This window comes from Heterocephalus glaber, unplaced genomic scaffold (assembly GCF_053883595.1).
Source record: "Heterocephalus glaber isolate CG9 unplaced genomic scaffold, H.glaber_assembly_v1.0 deba00001532, whole genome shotgun sequence".
Classification (NCBI taxonomy): Eukaryota; Metazoa; Chordata; class Mammalia; order Rodentia; family Bathyergidae; genus Heterocephalus; species Heterocephalus glaber.
In genome coordinates this window covers 14,939,531-14,960,561 of record NW_028258330.1, presented here as the reverse complement: position 1 = coordinate 14,960,561, position 21,031 = coordinate 14,939,531, and the positions used below count along the sequence as shown (strand labels likewise).

At 36.8% G+C, this 21,031-nt stretch overlaps 1 protein-coding gene across 7 annotated transcripts in view; it reads left to right on the top strand.

Annotated features, from left to right (window-relative positions):
* Plcb1 (phospholipase C beta 1) overlaps positions 1–21,031 on the top strand; it is a 794,669-nt gene that overhangs the window by 104,238 nt on the left and 669,400 nt on the right. For 2 of the 7 annotated variants that reach the window (XM_087189087.1, XM_087189085.1), the window contains exons 1-2: positions 8,777–8,881; positions 9,622–9,807. The exons of 4 other annotated variants lie outside the window; for them this stretch is intronic. In XM_087189087.1, coding sequence (XP_087045213.1) covers positions 9,739–9,807 — 69 coding nt within the window. In that variant the 5' untranslated portion in view covers positions 8,777–8,881; positions 9,622–9,738. Of the gene's footprint in view, positions 1–8,776; positions 8,882–9,607; positions 9,808–21,031 lie in introns of those variants that run through there. One more of the 7 variants, XM_087189086.1, reaches the window with a different exon arrangement.

Sequence of the window (21,031 nt, the reverse complement as noted above, 5' to 3'; positions counted from 1 at the left end):
TCCTCTTGACTGGCACAATTATAGGAAGGTGAATACAGTTTCTATCTTCCCTATTGTTGTCAGTTTTTTCTGTACTTGTCTCTGTTCTTTCACTCTGTCTTTTCCTTCTGTCTTTAACAGATTCCCACAATTTGCATGATCTTCCTGTGTCCTCTAGCCTCACCTCTAACCTTTCCCTCATCCTCTATCTCTCTATCCCTCCCTCCCCAATCCCTTCTAAATCCTTATCCCAAAGGGCAAATTTGCCATATTGAAGGATTTACTTACTATAAACATATTTTGGGCTGGCCTTAGATTTTGATCACACAATTAAAGGTGACAGATTAACTAGTACCATAAATTGTCATGTTTTAAGCCGTGTTTGATGGTGATTGTGTCAGTTGGGCCAAGGTGTGGTGATTGATCTAATCAGTTGTCCTCCCTGGTATACCGAAAGCCAGATTGCCTAAGATTCATTAGAGACTCAAAGCCTAAAAAGTCCAGCTATACCTAGAAGATGTCTCTGAGAAGCTATCATGCCATAGGGGCTCTAAACACCAATAATAAAGATACTCCAAATAAGAAATATTGGAATATCAGCCCATGAATTAAAGTGAAAAGCAGCATCAACAACAGAATTAAAAATGAAAAGACACTTTGGCAGGATGCAAACCCAGACATCCAGCTCACCAAAGGCAAATTCTGGGGGAAACGAGGTGGAAAAATATGATAACCACCTGGACACCCTGAACTGATAGCATAGGAAGTAACAAAACAGATGAATGAGGCTTAAGAAAAATCCAAAACAGAAAAAATCTCCCAGATAACTACAGAGATCGTGAGCAGAGTGAAAGACATGATTAGAGGATCTAGAACAGAAACAGATAGAAAAATAGATGAGCTTCGAAACATGCTAGAAGCCATGAATGCCCAGCATAAGAAAGAAATGGAAACCATGATCACCCAACATAAGAAAGAGATGGAATCCATGAAACAGATTCAAACAGACATTCAGGAGATTAAAAACTCCATTGAAAGCATGCAGAGCACATTAAGGGAATGTGAAGATAGAATATTAGATGTAGAAGACAGGATTGTGGTTAAGGACCATGAAAACAGAGATTTCTTAAAAATAGTAAGGGACCATGAGAAATCAATCCAGCAGCTGCTAGATGATGCAAAGAAGAATAACACACGACTGATAGGAGTCCATGAAAAAACAGGAGATAGGACAATTGGCATAAAAAACTGTTCACACAAGCAATAGTAGAAAACTTCCAAGACAGAGGGAGAGAATTGGACATACAGATTAGTGAAGCATATAGAACTCCAACTAGCCACAATCAAAAAGAATCTACACCTAGACATATAATAGTCAAGATCCCAGAAACCCAACAGAAGAACAAAATTTTACAAGCAATTAGAGAGAGGAAAAAAAAGTCATCTACAAAGGAAAGCCCATCAGAATCTCACCAGACTTCTCAACACAAACCTCAAATCAAGGAGAGCCTGGAGAGAAGTATTTCAAGCCCTAAAAGAAAATAACTTCCAACCTAGACTGTAGTATCCTGCAAAATTATCTTTCAAAATCGATGGGGAAATTAGATACTTCCATGACAAAGAACACCCAAAGAATTTCATGAACACAAAACCAGCACTCCAAGCAATTATAAACAATATCGTAGAAAAAGACAATGATGGTCACAACTCCATGAGGCTCAACAGAGTGAAGGCACCAGGCAAGTCAAGAAAATAAAAGGAAAGGGGGAAAAGTAAAAAATAAAAGAGCTAACAACAATAAAACATCATGACCAGGATGAGTCAATATTTATTAATTATAACCATCAATGTTAATGTACTCAATTTACCAAGCAAAAGAAATACACTGGCAGAATGGATTAAGAAGCAAAATCCACCAATATGCTGTATACAAGAAATATACCTAACTCAAAAAGAAATTCATAGGCTGAAAGTAAAAGGATGGAAAACAGTTCTCCATATGACAGGAACCTGGAAAAAAGCAGGGGTTGCAATCTTACTTGCAAACAAAGTAGATTTCAAACCAAAACTAATTAATAGAGAGAAAGATGGTCAGTACATCCTTGTGAAGGGAACAACCCAAGAGGAAGAGATGACAATCATAAATATATATACACCAAAAACGAATGCCCCCAACTATACAAAACTAATATTAATGGACATGAAAAACCAAATAGGCATTATTACAATTGTAGTGGGGCACCTCAATACCCCACTGTAACAAATAGACAGATTATCTAGACAAAAAATCAACAGCAAAATTCTAGAACTGAACCAAGCTTTTGAACAAATGGACTTAATAGATGTCTACAGAGTGTTCTCACCCACAAAATCAAAATATACATTCTTTTAGGCTGCACATGGGTCATTGTCCAAAATAGATCACATGCTAGCTTATAGGACACATTTAAGTAAATGCAAAATTTGAAATTACCTGCGTATATTATCAGATAACACTGCAATAAAATTAGAGATCAATATCATAAAAAACTGCAAAACCCCCACAAATACATGGAAATTGAATAACACTCTCCTGAACAACCAATGGGTCACAGAGGAATTAAAGAAGAAATTAGTTTCTACAAGTAAATGATAATGCCGGTAACATACAGTAATCTGTGGGATACAATGAAACCAGTTGTATGGGGGAAATTTATAGCAGTGAATGCCCATATAAGTAAAACAGAGAACTCAAATAACCTAATGCTGAAACTCAAGCTCTTACAAAAAGAAGAGCATGACAAACCCAAAGCTTGTACAAGAGAGGAATTTATAAAGATCAGAGCAAAAATCAATGCAATGGAGACTAAGAGAGTGATAAAAAAATCAATGAGTTGAACAGTTTGTGTTTTGAAAGAATAAATAAAATTGATAAACCCTTAGCCAACCTTATCAAAAAAGGAAAGAAAAGGCTCAAATCCATGCAAGTAAGAGCAAAAAAGGTAAAGTCATAACAGATTCAGCAAATATCCAGAAGGTCATCAATATCTACTTTGAGAACCTGTACTCTAATAAAATGGAAAACATAGAAGAAATGGACGGATTCCTAGATACATATGAATTCCAAAGTTAAATGAAGAAGATATAAAAATTCTAACCACCCCAATTACAATGAGTGAAATTGAAAATGTAATTAAACATTTACCAACAAAGAAAAGCCCAGGTCTTTATGACTTCACTGCTGAATTCAACAAGACATTTAGAGAACTATCACCATTACTCTTTAAACTCTTCAGTGAAATTGAAAGGAAAGCAATACTTCCAAATTTATTCCCGGAAGCAATTATTACTTTGATTCCAAAACCAGGGAAAGACCCATCCCAAAAAGAGAACTACATGCCAATCTCCCTAATGAACATAGATGCAAAAATCCTCAACAAGATACTGGCAAACAATAGAGAATGTCATCAAGAAGATCATACACCCTGACCAAGTTGGATTTATCCCAGGGATGCAAGGATGGTTCAACATACATAAATCAATAAATGTAATACACTCTATTAATGGAGCCAAGGACAAAAACCATATGATCCATCTCAACAGATGCAGAAAAAACATTCAACAAAATCCAACACCCATTCATAATAAAAACCCTACAGAAAATTGGAATAGGAGGTCTTTATCTCAACCTGATTTAGGCTATCTATGAAAAACCAACAGCCATCATCATACTAAATGGTCAGAAACTGAAAACTTTCACACTAAAATCAGGAACAAGACAAGAATGCCCACTATCACAACTCCTGTTAAATATAGTTCTGCAAACAGCCACAGCAAGTAGAAAAGAGAGAGAAATAAAAGCAATGAAGATAGGAAGAAGTTAAACTGTCATTATTTGCTGATGATATGATACTCTACATAGAAGACCCAAAAGATTTCTAAACTTAATTGACAGATTGAGTAGAGTAGCTGGATATAAGGTCAACACTCAAAAAACAATAGCCTCCTTGTACACAAATAACAGACTCCCTGAGAGAGAAATTAGGGAAACAATTCCTTTCACAACAGCATCCAAAAAAATGAAATATCTAGGAATCAATCTAGCAAAGGAAGCCAAAGACCTCTACACTGAAAACTACAGCACTCTGAAAAGAGGGATTGAAGAGTATATAAGAAAATGGAAAGACATCCCTTGCTCCTGGGTAGGAAGAATGAATTTATTCAAAATGGCCATACTTCCAAAACTGCTATATAGATTTAATGCAATGCCAATTGAAATTCCAACAATGTATTTCACAGAACTAGAGAAAACAATCCAAAAATTCATTTGGAACCAGAAGAGACCTAGAATAGCAAAAGCAATTTTAGGAAGCAGAGACATGGCAGGAGGTATCACCATCCCCAACTTGAATCTATACTATAAAGCTACTGTGATAAAAACAGCATGGTACTGGCAAAGAAACAGATGTGAGGATCAGTGGAATAGATGAGAAGGTGCAGAAACAACTCCAGACATACTCAGCCACCTTGTCTTTGACAAAGGAGCCAGCCATCCTCATTGGAGGAATGATAGCTTCTTTAATAAATGGTGCTGAAAAATTGGGTTTCAACTTGCCAAAGATTAAAACTAGACCCATATCTTTCACCATGCACTAAACTAACATCAAAGTGGATTAAAGATCTTAATATTAAAACAGAAACACTAAACTTACTGGAATATAAGTTATGTAGAACTCTTGAAGACCTTGGCATAGGAAAAGACTTTATGAACAAAACCTCAGTAGCACGGGAACTAGCACAAGAATCAACACCTGGGATCTCACCCTATTAAAAAGCTTCTACACGTCAACAGAAACCACCATCAGAGCTAAAGGACAACCTACAATGTGGGAAAAAACCTTATAGCAGCTGTACCTCAAACAAAGGACTACTATCTAGAATATATAAAGAACTGAAAAAAATCAGACCCCCAAATTTAAAGACAAATTCAAAAATGGGCACCTGAAATGAGCAGACATTTTTCAGACAAAGAAGTAAAAGCATCAAATAAACGTATGAAAAAATGTTCAACATCACTTGTCATTTGAGAGATGCAGATGAAAACAACACTGAGATTCCACCTTACCTCAGAAAGAATGGCTGCTATCATGAAATCAAACAGTAACAAGTGCTGCAGGGTTGTGGGGAAAAAGGAACCCTTCTCCACTGTTGGTGGGAGTACAGACTGGTGCATCCACTGTGGAAATCAGTATGGAGATTCCTCAAAGAACTAGGACTAGAGGTCCCATTTGACCCAGCTCTTCTCCTGCTGGGTATCTTCCCAAAAGAATTAAAAGAATCATACCACAGTGATATATATGCACCCATGTTTATAGTGGCACAGTTTGTAATAGCTAAAGCTTGGAAACAGCCCAAGTGCCCACCAACTGGAAACTGGATAAAGAAAACGTGGTTTTTTTTATATGTATATAAAATGGAGTACTACTCAGCCATAATGAACGAGACACTAGAGACATTTATAGCTAAATGGATGCATATTGAGGCCATACTCTTAAGTGAAATAAATAGGAAACACGTGTGTAAATACCAAATCATTTCTCTGGTGTGAGAAACTGAAAGTATAAATAAAGATTAAAATGATTAAAATTAATAATTAATAATGTGAAATAGGAAGAAAAGTTCCAAAGGGGTAGGGGAAGTGGGAGGGTAGGGCACAGGAAAGAAGGGAAAGGGAAAATTAAGCAATGGAAAAAATGGAAACAATGTCTTTGTAAATAGGGAATTGGGGGCATGGAAGACAGGGAATGGGGAAGAAATAATAACCAGGATACATCATGTAAAGGTACAAGAACCCAATGATAAATGGTAATGTATTGTATACCTAAAATGTACCAATAAAAGAATTTAAGAAAAAAAAAGAGAGAGAAAGAGACAGAGGCAGCTGAGTATGTAGCTCACTACAGTGGCCCTGGGTTGAGTCCCTAGCAGAGAGAGAGAGAGAAAGAGAGAGACAGAGATAGAGACAGAGAGAGAGAGAGAGAGAGAGGGAGGAGGGATTCGTTAGTGCAAGTAGTTAAATGTTGATAAAGCTGACAATGAGAACTTGAACTCAAAATGTAAAATATGTGTATTTTTCAAAACTTAAGGAATGTATAGGATGCACATATTAAAAAGTGTCAAATATTCTAAAGACAATCAAATTAATTTTAAATAGAGATACCGTATTTCTATGTGTAACAGTGATATTTTGAAAGTACATGTTATTTACAAATTAAAGTAATATAAATTTAGCTAATTTTACAAAGTTATTTTTCCAATTTGGGAAATAATATCAGTTCATCTGAAATTTTTTTTTGAAGAAACTACTTGAGAGATACTAAGAGTGAATTTTAGTGACCAAACTTTCAGACACAGCGTAAGAGAAATACTTTAGCATTTCACAGATATGGAAACCAACACATCACTAAAACAGAACAGAAAGTTTGCAAATATACCTATTTGGAAAAAAAATTAACATGAAATAAAAGTACTAAATCTCTTGGGTAAAAGTAGATTATTCTACAAGAAGCAGACTCTACAAAAGGAAAGGTTCTTCTGTCAGCATTATTTAAAAATACTTCCACAGCAGACACACCCACACTCTCCCTGACTCTGCCATCAGATGCCCTGTGCCGCCCAGGGCTCTGCCAGCAAGGAAGCTGTCACCAGATGCAGCACTTCAACCTCGGACCAAAACTATGAGCCCAAACAAACTTCTTTGCTTCATAATTCAAAAAAATTCTACATGAAACAATTCACAAATTAAGACCAAATACAAAGGCAAAGCAGAACCAACAAGAATTTTTTTTGTAGAAGAGATGACATTTAAAAGTTTTAAATCCTTATTATGTAGCCGAGACTTCATAAATTATGTTTAAGAAAAATATGAAAATGAGTAAAGGATATGAATGAAGACCTGAAAGAAAGAGAGAGAGAGAAAAGAAAGAAGGGAAGAAAGAGAAAGAAATAAATACAAGCACAAATAAATATAGCAAAATTAATAACTTCACTACTAAGCAAAGAACTACAAATTAAAACAATATTATTTTCACCCATAAAAATTTCCTTTTTTCCTGAAAGCTGAGAGATTCAGTCGTTAGCACTGTTGGGGGTAAATTTCTCTATTATTTTGGAGATAATTGAATTGATTCAATTTTTCTGGAACACTTTGGCATGCTTTTCAAAAACATAAAAGTACTCAAGCTGTTTGATTCAGTAGTTTTACTTTTTTTTGTATTGGGGATAGAACTCAGGACCTTGTGCTTGCAAGGCAGGCGCAGGTGCCACTGAGCCAAATCCTTGGCCCCTAATAGTTTTACTTTTAATGCCTTATTCTAAGGAAATTTCCAAGAGCAGATATTCCAAGGAAATTCATTGTGGTCTTCATCAATAGTATAACAAATTAGAAAATAAACTAATTATTCAACAATAGGAACTCAGTTGAATAATTGTGATATATGTCTATAGTGGAATCTTATGCAGGGATTAAAATATTGCATAATTAAGGAATAATAAAAATGCACATGCTCTGCTGTCAAGGGAAATATGCAGACCACAAAGAAAAATGAACAATAATATCTTTTTTCTCTTTTTTATTTTCTGAGACAGGGCCACCCCTATGCAGTCAGGCTGTCCTTGTACTCACTGTGTTGCCCATGCTGGCCTCAAACTCAAGTCAATCCTCCTTCTGCAGCCTCCTGAGTGCTGGGATTTCAGGCATGCACCACCACGCTCAGCTGAGATCTTAATTTTTTTTTGTTTGTTTGGTTTTTTTTGGTACCAGGAATCGAACTCCAGTACTTGTGCTTGTGCAGCAGGTGGCGAAACCACTGAGCTAAATCCCTGGCCCTGAGATCTTAATTTTTAAGAAGGAGAAAATGCCTAGAACCTGCATAGATCAGCACCAAAATGACACTGTTTTTTTTTTTTTTTCTGGCTCGTAGATTACGAGTGACTTTAATTTTCTCATTCATAATTGCCTTAGTTTGGTAGACTTTTTTCTATAGTGAGCATCCATTAATTTCTTCATTGCTCAGGATAAAATTATATTTCATGTTATTTTACATGAGACATGTTTGTATTCTAAAAACAGAAATGGAATGATTAAAACTACTTATTAATTTAAAGTTTGAAGAAGAAATCTCTCTTCACTGGTTTCTTCATTACTACTAAATTGAATAATCTAGTTTTTCATTTACTCTGATGTAGACACAAATAGAATACACAGTATAATCAGGCACGAAGGATGGGACTAATTAGCAAACTAATTACATAAATCAGATCACAGTTTCAACAACCATTTCCTCTTTTTGAGAATGATTTTTTTTGTTTGTAAAAACAATAAAATACCAACCTTTAAAAATTAATCCTGTCAAGGAGTAGGGAAAGTGGGAGGGTTGGGGGAAAGGGAAGAAGGGAAAAGAAAAAAATATCAGAAAAGAAAAAAATGGAAATGAAGTTTTTGTAAATAAGGAGGGGTGGAGAGGGTGAAGGGAGGGCAGGGGAATGGGGGAAAAGTAAGAACCAAGATACATCATGTAAAGGTATAAGATCCCAATGGTGAATGTAACTGTATTGTATGCCTAAAATGTACCAATAAACTTAATGGAAAAAAAAATCCTGGCAAGTGATGCTTAAAAGGTTGTGTAATGTCCTGAGGAAAGATTTAGAATATACAGGTTAAAGAGAACTTTGGAAAGATGGACAGATTTGAGTTCAATATTTAACTCTTCTCCAAATATTTAAAATTATTCTCAAAAAAGGAAACAAAGAGTTGAAAACATAACACAGTCTTGTCCATGTGAGCTGTGCATTCACGTTGCCCCATAGGAGAGGAGTTAGAGAGCTGATATATAATGAGTTGTGCTCTTCAGGAACTTACGGGGTAAGGAGAGGTGGCTGGAAGGTTTGTTGGGAAGGCATGCTGTGATTGGGGGAAGATAATCTGAGGGGCTGGCAGGTTGCTCAGGTGGAAATCTCCAGCAGGCATTGGGAGTGTGGCACTGGGCCCTGAACCAGGCTTATCAGTGGGGATGACAATGATGGAGAAGTCAGCTACCTGAGTGTGACAGCTGCAGCACTGTGAACACCTGAGTTCCCAGCAGAGCTCCCAGCCTCCTGTTGCACAGCTCTAGCTCTGGGGAACACTCTTCCCTTTCTGTCCTCTGGAGTGATATTCCTGGGCGAATCACTCACATGGGCTGCATTGTGAGCAGTGCCCCTTCCACCCTCCAGCAGCCAACGTGGCCTACACTGGAGGCTATCTCTAGGGACGGCTAAACAGAAGTGCAGTGACTCACCCTGATGAAATGGGGAGAAGTCAGCCAACTGGTAACAGATGGCGAGAGAAATAAGGTAGAATCAAGGGAAGTGATGGGGGCAAGATTTCAGAAAGTGTTCAGCACAGGTGTCTAATGGTGTAGACAGACCTGAGGAAGTGAGAAGTGGGATGGGCCACTGTTCCTGGAAGTAGATAGAAAAGGAAAATCTTGGAGAGAGCAGAGGCCTTTGAGTAGGGGAAGAAGACGTCAAGGCCACTGGAAGCAGAGGCAGGTGCCCGGAAAGAGTGAGGATTGTGGGGTCAGTGTGAGCATCACTGAATGAAGGGCTTTTGTTTCTGTTTAGGGAAACCTGAGCTTGTGTCTGTGGAGAGCAAAAGAAATCAAGGGAGAGGGGAATACTGAACATTTGAGAAAATGAGGGGATGACTGATTAAACAGACAGAACCTGGAAAACGGCTGGATGGGATGGATCAATACACCACAGTCAGGATTGGCCCTGGCAAAAGCGAGGGACACTCATTTCTCAGAGGTAGGATGAACAGCTCACTCCTTCCAGAAGAGAAATGTCTGGTCTAGAGAATCATCCAGTCCAACTTAAAATCTGTTTGGAATGTGAAGTAAAGGGAGATACCCAAAGTCATTCATGAACCTTGTAATGAACTTTCAAAGTCAGTAACCTTCCTAAATTAGATTCAGAAATAGTTGTAAGCTATCTTAGGCAAGACAATGCTAACAGTATGCTTTAGTGAAGTCACTACCAGGTGTAAAGAACAGAGGATTAATTTTGAGATGTTTCCAATAGGCCAGTGATGGATGTGGATTCATTGGAGGCAGTGCAAAAGGCAGCTTGACAAAAAGGATGTTTTTGTCTTTAGTGAACTGTACTCAGTTTTATCAAATAGTGCTTTAGTATTCTGTGTCCTCTTTCTGCTACTTAAAAAAAAGATAAAGTCAGTTCAGGTATATCCTGAGATAACTCTCAAGAAAAAGAGTATTGAATAGAATACTGAGTTTATTGGTTAACAGTTTAGAAAAATACGATACCTGATAGGATCCTTTCTATTAAATAGAAAGAATAGGATTCTATTTAATGCCTTAGAATTTTGTGGTAGTACTAGCAACAGCAGTATATTTGTGAGTTCTTTCAGTTGGTTCACAAAAGCTATAGCACCATAGCTGTGAATGCACTGTGAAACAGATTGTTTGTTGGTTTTGACTTAGAGGCTGGGTTAAATTTTCTGCCCCCAGTTCTAAGGATCTTGGTACAAATCTATAAAGCGATTTCACATTTATTTTTTTGAAATGATAGGCAATTCTCAGTGATTCACTTATAAATCAGGCATCTTTTAACAAAATAGTAGAATAAGGGGTCTTACATTAAACTTTCCAAATATAAATCATCTGTAGTTCTTTTATTTTTTATTTTAAGGCAGGATTTCCCCAGTGTTCACCAGCCTGGGCTTGAACTTGTGTTATCTTTCCTCAGGATCCTGGAGAGCTGGGATTAAATGGTATGTGCCACCACTCCCAGCTGCAACTTGCTTTTTATAGGTAGTCATAGGTCTTTGAAGTCTTTGCATTTAAATAGGCATAGAGCTACTTTACAATTTTGATCTGATAAAGACTATTTTACCATATAAATGCTCTATAGTTTGTTTTATATTGTTGTCTTCAGATAAATATTTGACTTATTTCAAAATTTGCCACATCACAAATAATGCTAGGGTATACAACTCCATTATGCAGATATTCTAGGTTTCTTTAGGATATGTAGAGAGAGTATGTGCATTTTATATTTTAAATATTTACAAAATATTCTCTAAAGTGATTGTACTGACTCTCTCCCTCACTAAAAACTTTTTATTTTATGAGGAAGGTGAGGCACAGAGATTTTGATATCTCTGTAAATATAAAAATTCAGTCATTCTTTCCCCTTTATATATTTCTAATTACCTATACCATTTCCCCAAAATTTGTAGAACACAAAAAGAATATATTGTTAAACTAGTTGCCATGGAAATTTGGTTTATATTTTTCCTATTTTTTTGCCAACTTTGAAAACTAGCTCTGTGTGACCATTTAAATCAATGAGTTGAAGGATAATAAAAGTATAGTTATCAAATTAGCAGTCATGGGAAACTACTCTGAACACAAAATTCTTTGCTTGTCTGTTTCAAGTTATTTTTCTTTGTTGTGTGATCTCTGTTCTCACATCTACTAAAATTTTTATGGTTGGAGTATTTCCTAATATAATTAGAATTCCCTTGGTTTAGAAATTTCATTTTCATAAGCTTATCAGCAGGACCGTCTTTATTTCTTCATTTGATGTTTTTCCAAATGTAAGAAAATATGCATAGTGGGTTGATTAAAAAATGCAAGTAATATACTTGAAAAATTAAACCTTGGCTTTCAGAATAAATAATTTTAATGGTGTTTGGGTTCACTTTCTGTGAGTTCTTCCATGTCCAGGGGTCAAATTGGGTTGCAATCATTTGGTAAGTTGGGCTAAAACATTTGCTTAACCTCATTTGCTGGTTTGGTACAGGCAGGGTTGAAAGTTCTTGACCTGGAAGAACACATTGTTTAAACTCTCTCATTTGAGAAGAATGGGGCCCAAATCATATATATTTTTAGATAAATAATATGTTTTTGTATCCACTTAGTGTCAAATTGATGTCTAAGTAAATTTCCGTAGGAATCAAAAAATATAAGAAATGTAATGAAATATTCATTGGCCACTGTGTAGAGGTAAGGAACAGGGTAGACAATTTCATGTTTTACCTAATGAATGCTTAGAAGACACCCATGCAGTAAGTTTTATTTGACTTGTTTTCCATGTCAGGAAATGGAGCGTTAAGGAGGGAAAAATAACACTAGTAATAAATACAGAGCTTTGCTAGTTTTCCTTGCATCTTTTCAACCGTCCGTACTTTGATAGAAATGAATGAAAGCTGGAGCAAAGAAAGCCTCTTGGAAGAAGTGGAGTTTGAGCCCAGTACAAAAAGAAGGCCATGATTAAATGGAGAAGAAGGAGGAGCTAGCAATTAAGGAGAGGGAGGAGTTTCTACAAAGGCACTTAGATGAAGACAGGTGTGATGCTCACATATAGTTTACCATATTTACCTGTCAATCTGACTTTTTTGGATAATATAATTTTGGAGGATAAAGAGCTTTGGCAAAATGTTTAGTGGGGCCTCGTGAGGAAAAGCGGCCAAAAATTAGAAGATAGGAGCTCAGAAGGCTCTTTGTATCTCTAGAAAACTCATTGTCTCTCCTTTCCTTCTTGTGACCTTCCTACTACATGCTTTTGTTCTTATTTTTTTATTTCATCTCTCCAGACTTCCCTGTTTGCTTTTCCCAGTGTGTGGTCAGCCCAGCTACAGCAGAGGTGCACTAGCCTCAGTAGCCTTAGTGCCAGATTCTACAGACCGGATGCCCATCCTTGGCTCATGCTATGATGAGGAAAATAGCTTTGAGTGCTCACTTATCTTGGTCTAAGAGCAGGTTCTTTGATAGCATGGTACAGCCAGCTTCTCTAAGGAGGAACTGATTGGCATTTGAACCACAAGGAGCAAGAGAAATGAGAGGTCAGTGTGGTCAGACATTTTATGGAATATCTCAAAGGCCAGTGGAAAGTCTTGCACTTGAGCCTGTCACTGACAGAGGAAGGGTTGCAAGGTGAAGAGATTTGGAGGAGGGCAAGTTGAAGAAGTGGAGTGCCTGAGGTACTGAGGCAAGCAAAGAGATGTTGACAGTGACGTGGGCACAGGACAGATGACTAGACCCACGGAGATGAGGGAGGAATGTGCCTGCTGAGAAGACAAGGAGTTGCTTTGGAAAGATCTGCAAGATTTATTGATTAGTTACAAGCTAAAGGCAGCTTTGGGCTCCAGGCATAGGGACTAGGTTGTGTGCCCTTGGGAGATACAGAAAGAAGAAACAGGGAACCTGACTGTTAAGAAAGTGAGAACATGCCTGGTTTGGGGAATGTTGTCTCGGGTTCAGTTGTGGCATGGAAACACTGGCCATGGGTTACAAGTGGAGTACAGAGTGAATAGAGTAGGATGTGAAGTCATGTTAATTGGGAGGTAATGAAATAATGTGGGCTGTGGGAGCTGCTTCTGGTGAAAACAGGAAGTCAGTGGCCAATAGCCTTATATCCAAAGTTGCATCACTGTGGGACATGCTATTTAATTCTGGGTTTATGACATGATTTCAGTGAACTTCCAGGTGGCTAGGATGGGATTTCAGTTGGTGAAACACACGCAAAATACCGTGGCATAGAATAAAGCTTTGGGCTTGCTGAAGCACAGTGCTGTAGATGAATTTTCTTCCCTAGTGAAAAATCTAGCAGCAAGTCCAACACTGTGGATAAGACTGAGGCTGGAGCCTGCTGTGCTAGGCTGATGGCCAGGGATTCACAGGCATGCATTAGACAACAAATGCAAACAGCAAACAGTTAAAGTTTCAAGCTCAAGTCTAAATAAGTCTTCCTCATGGACTACTAGGACCTAGGCATTCCTTTAATGCAGGCAACATTGTTCTGAAGAAATGATTGTGTTATGGCCAAACCACAAACGCCTTCTTGAGACCCTGCCAGTTCCTGGTGGAAGCCAGGAAATGTATTTTTAGACCTCTATAACTCGGGCTAAGGGAACTGTGTACCTCCTAATGGTTGTCATCCAATGGATATAAATCGAACCTTTAAAGAGACAAAGCATATTTTGTAATAGTTATTTAACTCCAGATCTGATTTATAATAACTTTAATTCCTTAAAAAACTACTTTATTTTATTCCCAAAGAATATGCAGTAGACATATGAATGCATAAGAATTTGTCTGAGGAATCAGAAACCAACAATGCTTTTCTCTCCAAAACTTGTGATAAGATCAAATGTTAAAGGCCTATGGCAATTGTTTTAGATCTTAGAATTGAAAAAAAAATGCTATGTAATAACCCAATAGAAGCGTGCTATTAGTAATATATTTTATGGCATAATTTTAGTTCCTTCATTTTTTTATGTATTCAGGATTAAATATGGTTCACTAATTTTGAAAAATTAAAAAACTGGTATTTTACTAATAAAATCAGGTTTATGTTCTTTTTTATCAGAACATTGTTATGGTACCATAATGTTAAGTGGAGTAAATCAGACACATGAGTTTAAATATCACATAATTTCTCTTATATGAAAAATGCAATATATGAATAAAGTGTAAAATAAAAGATGATAGGAAAAAAGAGGAAAACTTTTTTTTCTCGTATAGACAATATATCTAAAACTGTACCCTGATTTAGTATAATATCAAGGGTTTTATTTATTTTTTTGCCTATTAATTGGTTGTTCATCTGTATATATGATAATTAACTTTATGATGAATTATAAGATAAACAAATGAGTATGTGGCTGGCAAAATAAAAGAGGGTAGAAGAAAGAGGAGAACAATTGAGATCAGTTATGGACATGTACCAGTTCCCTACAGTGAATGTAACCATTACATACTGCAAACATGTACTAATATAAATTGAAAAAATGTTAAAGTTAATATAAAAAGCTAATAATGATGTATATGCCAGACCACTATAAAGATAAGCTACTGCCTACCAGAATGGTAAAATTTGAAAAGACTGACAGTTCCAGTTTTTGCATAAAATTTATTCTCAGGCATTGCTGATAAGAATATAAATTGGTTGCAATCACTTTGGAAAACTGTATTAGTGTTTATTAAAACTGTACATATATCTATCATATGAGCCTAAGAGAAATAAACTTGTCTTTTTTTTTTGGTACCGGGGATCGAACTCAGGTCCTTGTGCTTGCACAGCAGGTGGCGAAACCACTGAGCTAAATCCCCGGCCTGAGAAATAAACTTTTATGTCCATCAGAAGACGGTCACAATAATGAGCCCACAGCTTTATTTGTAATAGTCCCCTACTGAAAATGACTCAGCTGTCTATCAAAAAGAGGATGGATTGATTGTAGTATATTCACAATATAGAATACCATTCAGTAATTTAAAATTGAGCTATTAATACACACTGTAACCTGGTTGAAATCTCATGTCATGTTGAATTAAAGAAGTTGGACACAAAAAATAGGTATGATTCTTTCATAATATGTAGTTCAAGGAATGCAAAACTAACTGGTGGTGATAGACAATAGCAATGTAAGCCACTTCTCTTAGGAAGGGCAGTGCCTGGAAAAGGGCCCTTCCAAATCTGGGGTGAACTAGACCTTGGTCTGGTTGAGAGTTCCAGGAGTGTATACATATGTTAAACATTCACCTAACTGTCCACTTGAGACCAGAGCACTCTACCATGTGTACGATAAACCTCAGTAAATGTGTGAAATATGTGTCATGGGCCTCAAAATGATTCCTAACAAATGTTTGTATCCTTGTCAATTCCACAGAGAAGGGAGAGGCTAAGTGTAGCATAGAAGGTTGATGCTGGGCCAGGCTAGGGAGGAGATGATACAGTTTAAGTGTGCAGGCAAATACAAAAGGACTGTAACTTCCCTGAATTTATTGCAAAGAGGTAAATTTGCTTTACTTGTAGTAAAATAACATGGATAATGTGGCTTAGGAGAGGTCTCATTTTGGCCCTGTATAACAGCTAAATGTTTTATACCACATCATATCAGATACATGGAAAAAGAGAAAAAAGTCATTTCAATTTTAAGATCTTTTACCTAAAAATTTATAGCTATATATCCATATATTCACTCATGTAAATGAGATTGTAGAGCATGATGTGCAGTCTTCTTTTGTTGTTGATTTTTTTCCCTGTTTCTTCTCCCTCTCCACATTACATTTTCTTTGTGAGAACCTGTGTCTGACATAATTTTTATGTTCATATAATAAGGCATAGTCATTATGTATACATATGATTGTATGGGTGTACATGGGTGTATGCTCTGCGTTCACATCCATATGTAAGTGTCTTTGTTTTTGTGTTATGAAGATGCTATTATATTATGCAAACTTTCCTGCATCTTGCTTTTTTTTTCACCTAATGAAATTCTACAGGAATCCCTGCAGCTTAATGGACATGTTATGGTGGCCATAGTATGGATATATCATAGTTTATTCAACCAATCCTTTTTTGATGTGTCTTTGGTATCCTGTAGTGAGAAAGTTTTGTGCTCAGAAGCAGCAGTCTGTTCTTGTCATTTACTTTAATAGTCTCAGGCAACCTCCCATCCATCAAAGGGGGTAAGTGTATACCTGCCCACTTACTCAGTTATTAAAAATCAAGAAAACAGCATGAGAGGGGCCAGAGATTTAGCTCAGTGGTTCTGCCACCTGCTTTGCAAGAGCAAGGTCCTGAGTTGGTTTCCCGGTACCAAAAAAAAAAAAAAAGAAACCAAAACAGCATGAGAGTCTATGTGTTAGGTATGTTGAGGAGAACTTTGCCATGATTGAAGATCAAAATTTGCTTGTGTTTAATGCTTGCTGTGTGTGAGGCACTGTAGTAAGTGCTTATAGTATATTTATTTAATTCTACAATGATGCAATGAGATACTGGTGTTGTTTTCCCCTCTTTCCAGATGAGAGAATGAAGAACAATTGAGGTAACCTGCATCCGACAGCAGAACTCAGATTCACATTTTCTCACTTGAGAGTCTGTGATTTCATCTACTGTGCAATATTACCTCTCAGATAAGAAGTTCACTGCACCTATTATTTTATACATGAGTATTCATTGACAACATGAAATAAGGTGCTTCTTGGAAAAACTAATTACATTGTGAATCACAAACAGTAGGAAAATTTAAAAACAAAAGGCAAGACGTGTACCTGATAACTATTTTTGTGCATGAAATCATTCTAAAAAGTAGTGACTTTCTTCTGTGTGGTTCGGGATCACTCAAGTCTGATTCATGGCAGATCCAGCCAGGCAGCACTGCTTTTCAGATTGATGGTCAACTGGAATAACAGGGGGATTGAGCCCCAGGGCCTGAAGCTCCAGGGGGGACTATTAGGGTTATACAGATGGTGTCAGTGTGTTTTCAAAAGGAAGAATGGAGCATATAAGAATTCTTGAGCCTTTCATCAGGACTGGCACAGGGTAACTTCCGTAAAGTTCTTTAAGTCAAGACAAGCTATTGGGCTAACCCACATTCAACCATGGAATCAATGCCAAGTCACATGGCAGAAGCAAAGATAGAGGATGATGAATAATTGCTATTTTATTCAGGATGGAAATAAAATAAATTTTTTCTTTATTTAATTCATTCAATACAGTTCTGGCACTGATATCTTACTATTATGTGTATATAATGTGTGCATACATGTGGGTTTTGCTGAGAAAGCCTCCAATATACTTATCCTATAATGTGCAGACAGTTGGTTTTTTCCTGAGGCATTTCTTTCTGGAATAACAGTTTTCTGGTTCTGAATGTCTAAGCTGAATTGAATCTCTGCACACATTAGAGCTACCCTCATGCTCTTAAATTCCCTCTCTCTGCAATGATTTTAATCTCTGTTTCTCAGGTGACCAAAAGACATGCTATTATATTGTGGCTTTTCAAGTCAGCAGGACTCTTTGTTTACATAGCAAGGTATCTAAATCATTCCTAACTCAGGTGTGCTTTATAATGCATATAAATTGAATAATTTTCAAAAGAACATTATCACACTTCCTTTCCAAAGAAGAACCCTTTCCGTACCTTCAGCATCCTTTCTCAGTATACTCAGTTTGTAGAATCTGTGTCATCATTTTGCTGAAGAAGGGCACACATTTATCAGAGGAGTAAATTGAGGCACATAAAAGTATCTATCAGTTGTATATAGGGCTTAATCAATTGAGATTTCTACATGTCTGATTTTTTGGTCTATAGGCATATAAATTGTCTAATCTCATTTTCAACTTGTTCCAGATTTTTCTAGGAATCATCTTGTTCTTTTAAAGGCTTCAAAGGGTGTATACTTTAACTTCTGTGTTCAACTTCACATTTGTTTTTTTCAGGAGGCCTTGTGTCATAGAAACAATGGTGTCTTTGTCCAAGAAGCTTTAGAAAACCATGTTAAATTTAAACCTTAGTGACTATTACTTTTTTTTGGCTTGTTTTTAGTCACATGACATAGTAGGTGAAAATCATAGTTTCAGGCATTAGCCAGACTAGGATTCAGATTCCAATTGTATCTTTATAAGATCTATGAACTTATGCATTTTAATTAAATATCCCCCCATAGACACATGCACACATTATTGTAGTACTTGAAACATAGTAGCAAATGGTTAATGATCAGAAAATATTTATTATTACTCTTGAAAATAATGAATAGCACAGGACATGAACCTCTTCAGTCAGATCAGGAGGGACAGCTACACGGCAAGGTCGCTCATGCAGATGTTCTTGTGTTTCTCCTCTTTAGCTTGGGAGTTTTCTTCCAAGTGTCCAGATGGCACATGCATTACTCTTGGGTGAATGCCAATGAGGTAATACATGAGTGGTGCCTAGTGAGCACTCTGTAAATGTTAGCTTTCTCCCCCTTCCACTCCCTATCCTCCTGGGGAAAGGACAGCTCCAAAACAAGCCCTCTGTCTTGTCTTGGGCTTTCCAGAATCAGAACTGAGAGAAGCATTATGTTCAGAGGATTTATTAGGGAAGGATCTCAGGAGAGATTTGCAAAGGAGTGGTGGAAGCATGCCAAGGAAAGGGGAAAAACAAATATAGGTTCTATTTTAGGTGAAGTCCCAGGCACAGTGACCCCTCCAGGTGATCTGAAATATAAATGGCACCTCTGACTATGTCCTACCTGCAGTGGGGAAGCTTGCCTTTCAGACTCCTGCAGCAGCATGAATGAAATATAATTTCTTAGTCACTTTTAGCTCTTTATACTGTTAGGACAGCTACAGGTGCCCAAGGGAAACCTGTGGCTAAGAGTATTTGATTAGAGCTTTTTCAGGGTAAGGGAAGATGGTGTGCAGGAATCAACTTTAATACAGTCCCTTGTAGAAGGAAACGGTGATCAATCTTCAAGCCATGTAGGTCTATTCCTGCAAAAAGAATGGCTAAATTAAGAGGCTTACTTCTAAGAAGATATGGTCTGCATTTTTTTTTTTTTTTTTTTTGGTACCAGGCATAGAACTCAGGACCTTGCACTTGTGAGGCAGGTGGTGGAACCACCGAGCTAAATCCCCAGCCCAAGTCTCTGCATCTTAACTAGAGTTTTAGGAAAAGAACAACTTGGAAAATAAGCAAAAAACATTTCAGGAGCATTTCAGAAATCAGAAGAGAAGAAACAGTTATTAGAAATAGTAAATTTCCATTAAATGGTCTTTGACATGTTTAAAAAGGCATTTATATTTGTAAAAAGATGATCTATTTCAAGGTGTCATCATTCCTAATGTGCTTTATTTTTAAATCTCTTGAGCAATTAGAAATTGCTGAAGAGAAATTCTGAATATTTGGAGGTAGGCTAATAAAACATTTCATCTGTGGTTCATAGCTTATCATTTGTGTATGATTCTTGTCTGGGTTAAGGACCTGTCCATCATTGGAAGTAAATGAAAAGAAAACTTTACCGGGAGCTGGATGAGAACCAGAACCAGAATCTTAAATGGTAGGTAATGGCAAGATTCCAGAATTAGTTATGAAAGCTCTTGAAATGATGTAGCATCTTCACACATATTTCAATGGACAGAAAGTATCATAAAAGGAAAGATTAATATCATTTTTCCCTGTGCTTCCCTGTGATTTGAGATCATGTCCACTCTGAAATCTGAGCCTCTATTAAAGCCCTGTCTTCATGTATGTCAGCCTGAAGCAGCCAGATGAGACAGCTTGTCTGTGTGTGTGACTACAGCAGGTCCCATACCCAGAAGGCCACGAGCCTTAATTTGTTTCTTTTGATTACAGGCAGATTGCTGTCTATGCCATTTCTCTGATGTGACTGCCTGAGCATAATAGCTATGCCCTCCATTAATTATCCATGCATCCAGTGTTACCCATTTGGAATTTATGACCATAAGGACAGTGTATTAGAAGCCTGAAGAACTGGGGCTTAAATCTGCTGCCAGAGATTTACTGTCATTGTTTTAGGTGCAAAATATTAACAAAAGGCCAAGTCTCTTCAATTCCTGGCTTAGTACAGTTAGGGGGGAATTATCTGCAAAGAAGTGCATTTTCCCCCCCAACACAGCTGAGAAATCAAACACACAAGAAGCTTTTGAAAACTGGGGTTTAAGTTTAATACTGTCATTCCATATCTGAAGGACATTACCCTGTATCTGTGAAAATATGATCCAGAGAATATGAAATGCAGGTTTAGGATAATGCTTTCAAGTTGTGTAGCAAGGGGAGTCTTACTCCTTTCCTGTTTCTCATTTAGTATTTTGCAAGATTGATTAAAAAATAATTTAATAATCCTCTACAATATCTTATTTCTTTAAATTTGTTCTTTATGATCCATTGCATTTTGTGACATCATGCTTTAAATGATTTTGCATATATGTAAGGTGGTTGATAGTTACTCTTCATATTTTTTTTGCTATCTTTGAGTGGTTTTAAAAATTTTTATTTTTTTTAGATCCCTTAATCTATAGTTTAAGTAAAAAAAAATAGTTCCCAAAAAGTATACTTACAGAGGTTCCATTTCAAACATTTCATGAACTCATGTACTGAATTGTACTTTCTGTCAGTGAACAAATATTAATTGAGCCCTAATAATATATCAGGGACACTACTGGCTGCTGGGTCAGAGGACAAGAGCCATGATGTGTTTCCTCTCACTTTGAGACTCAG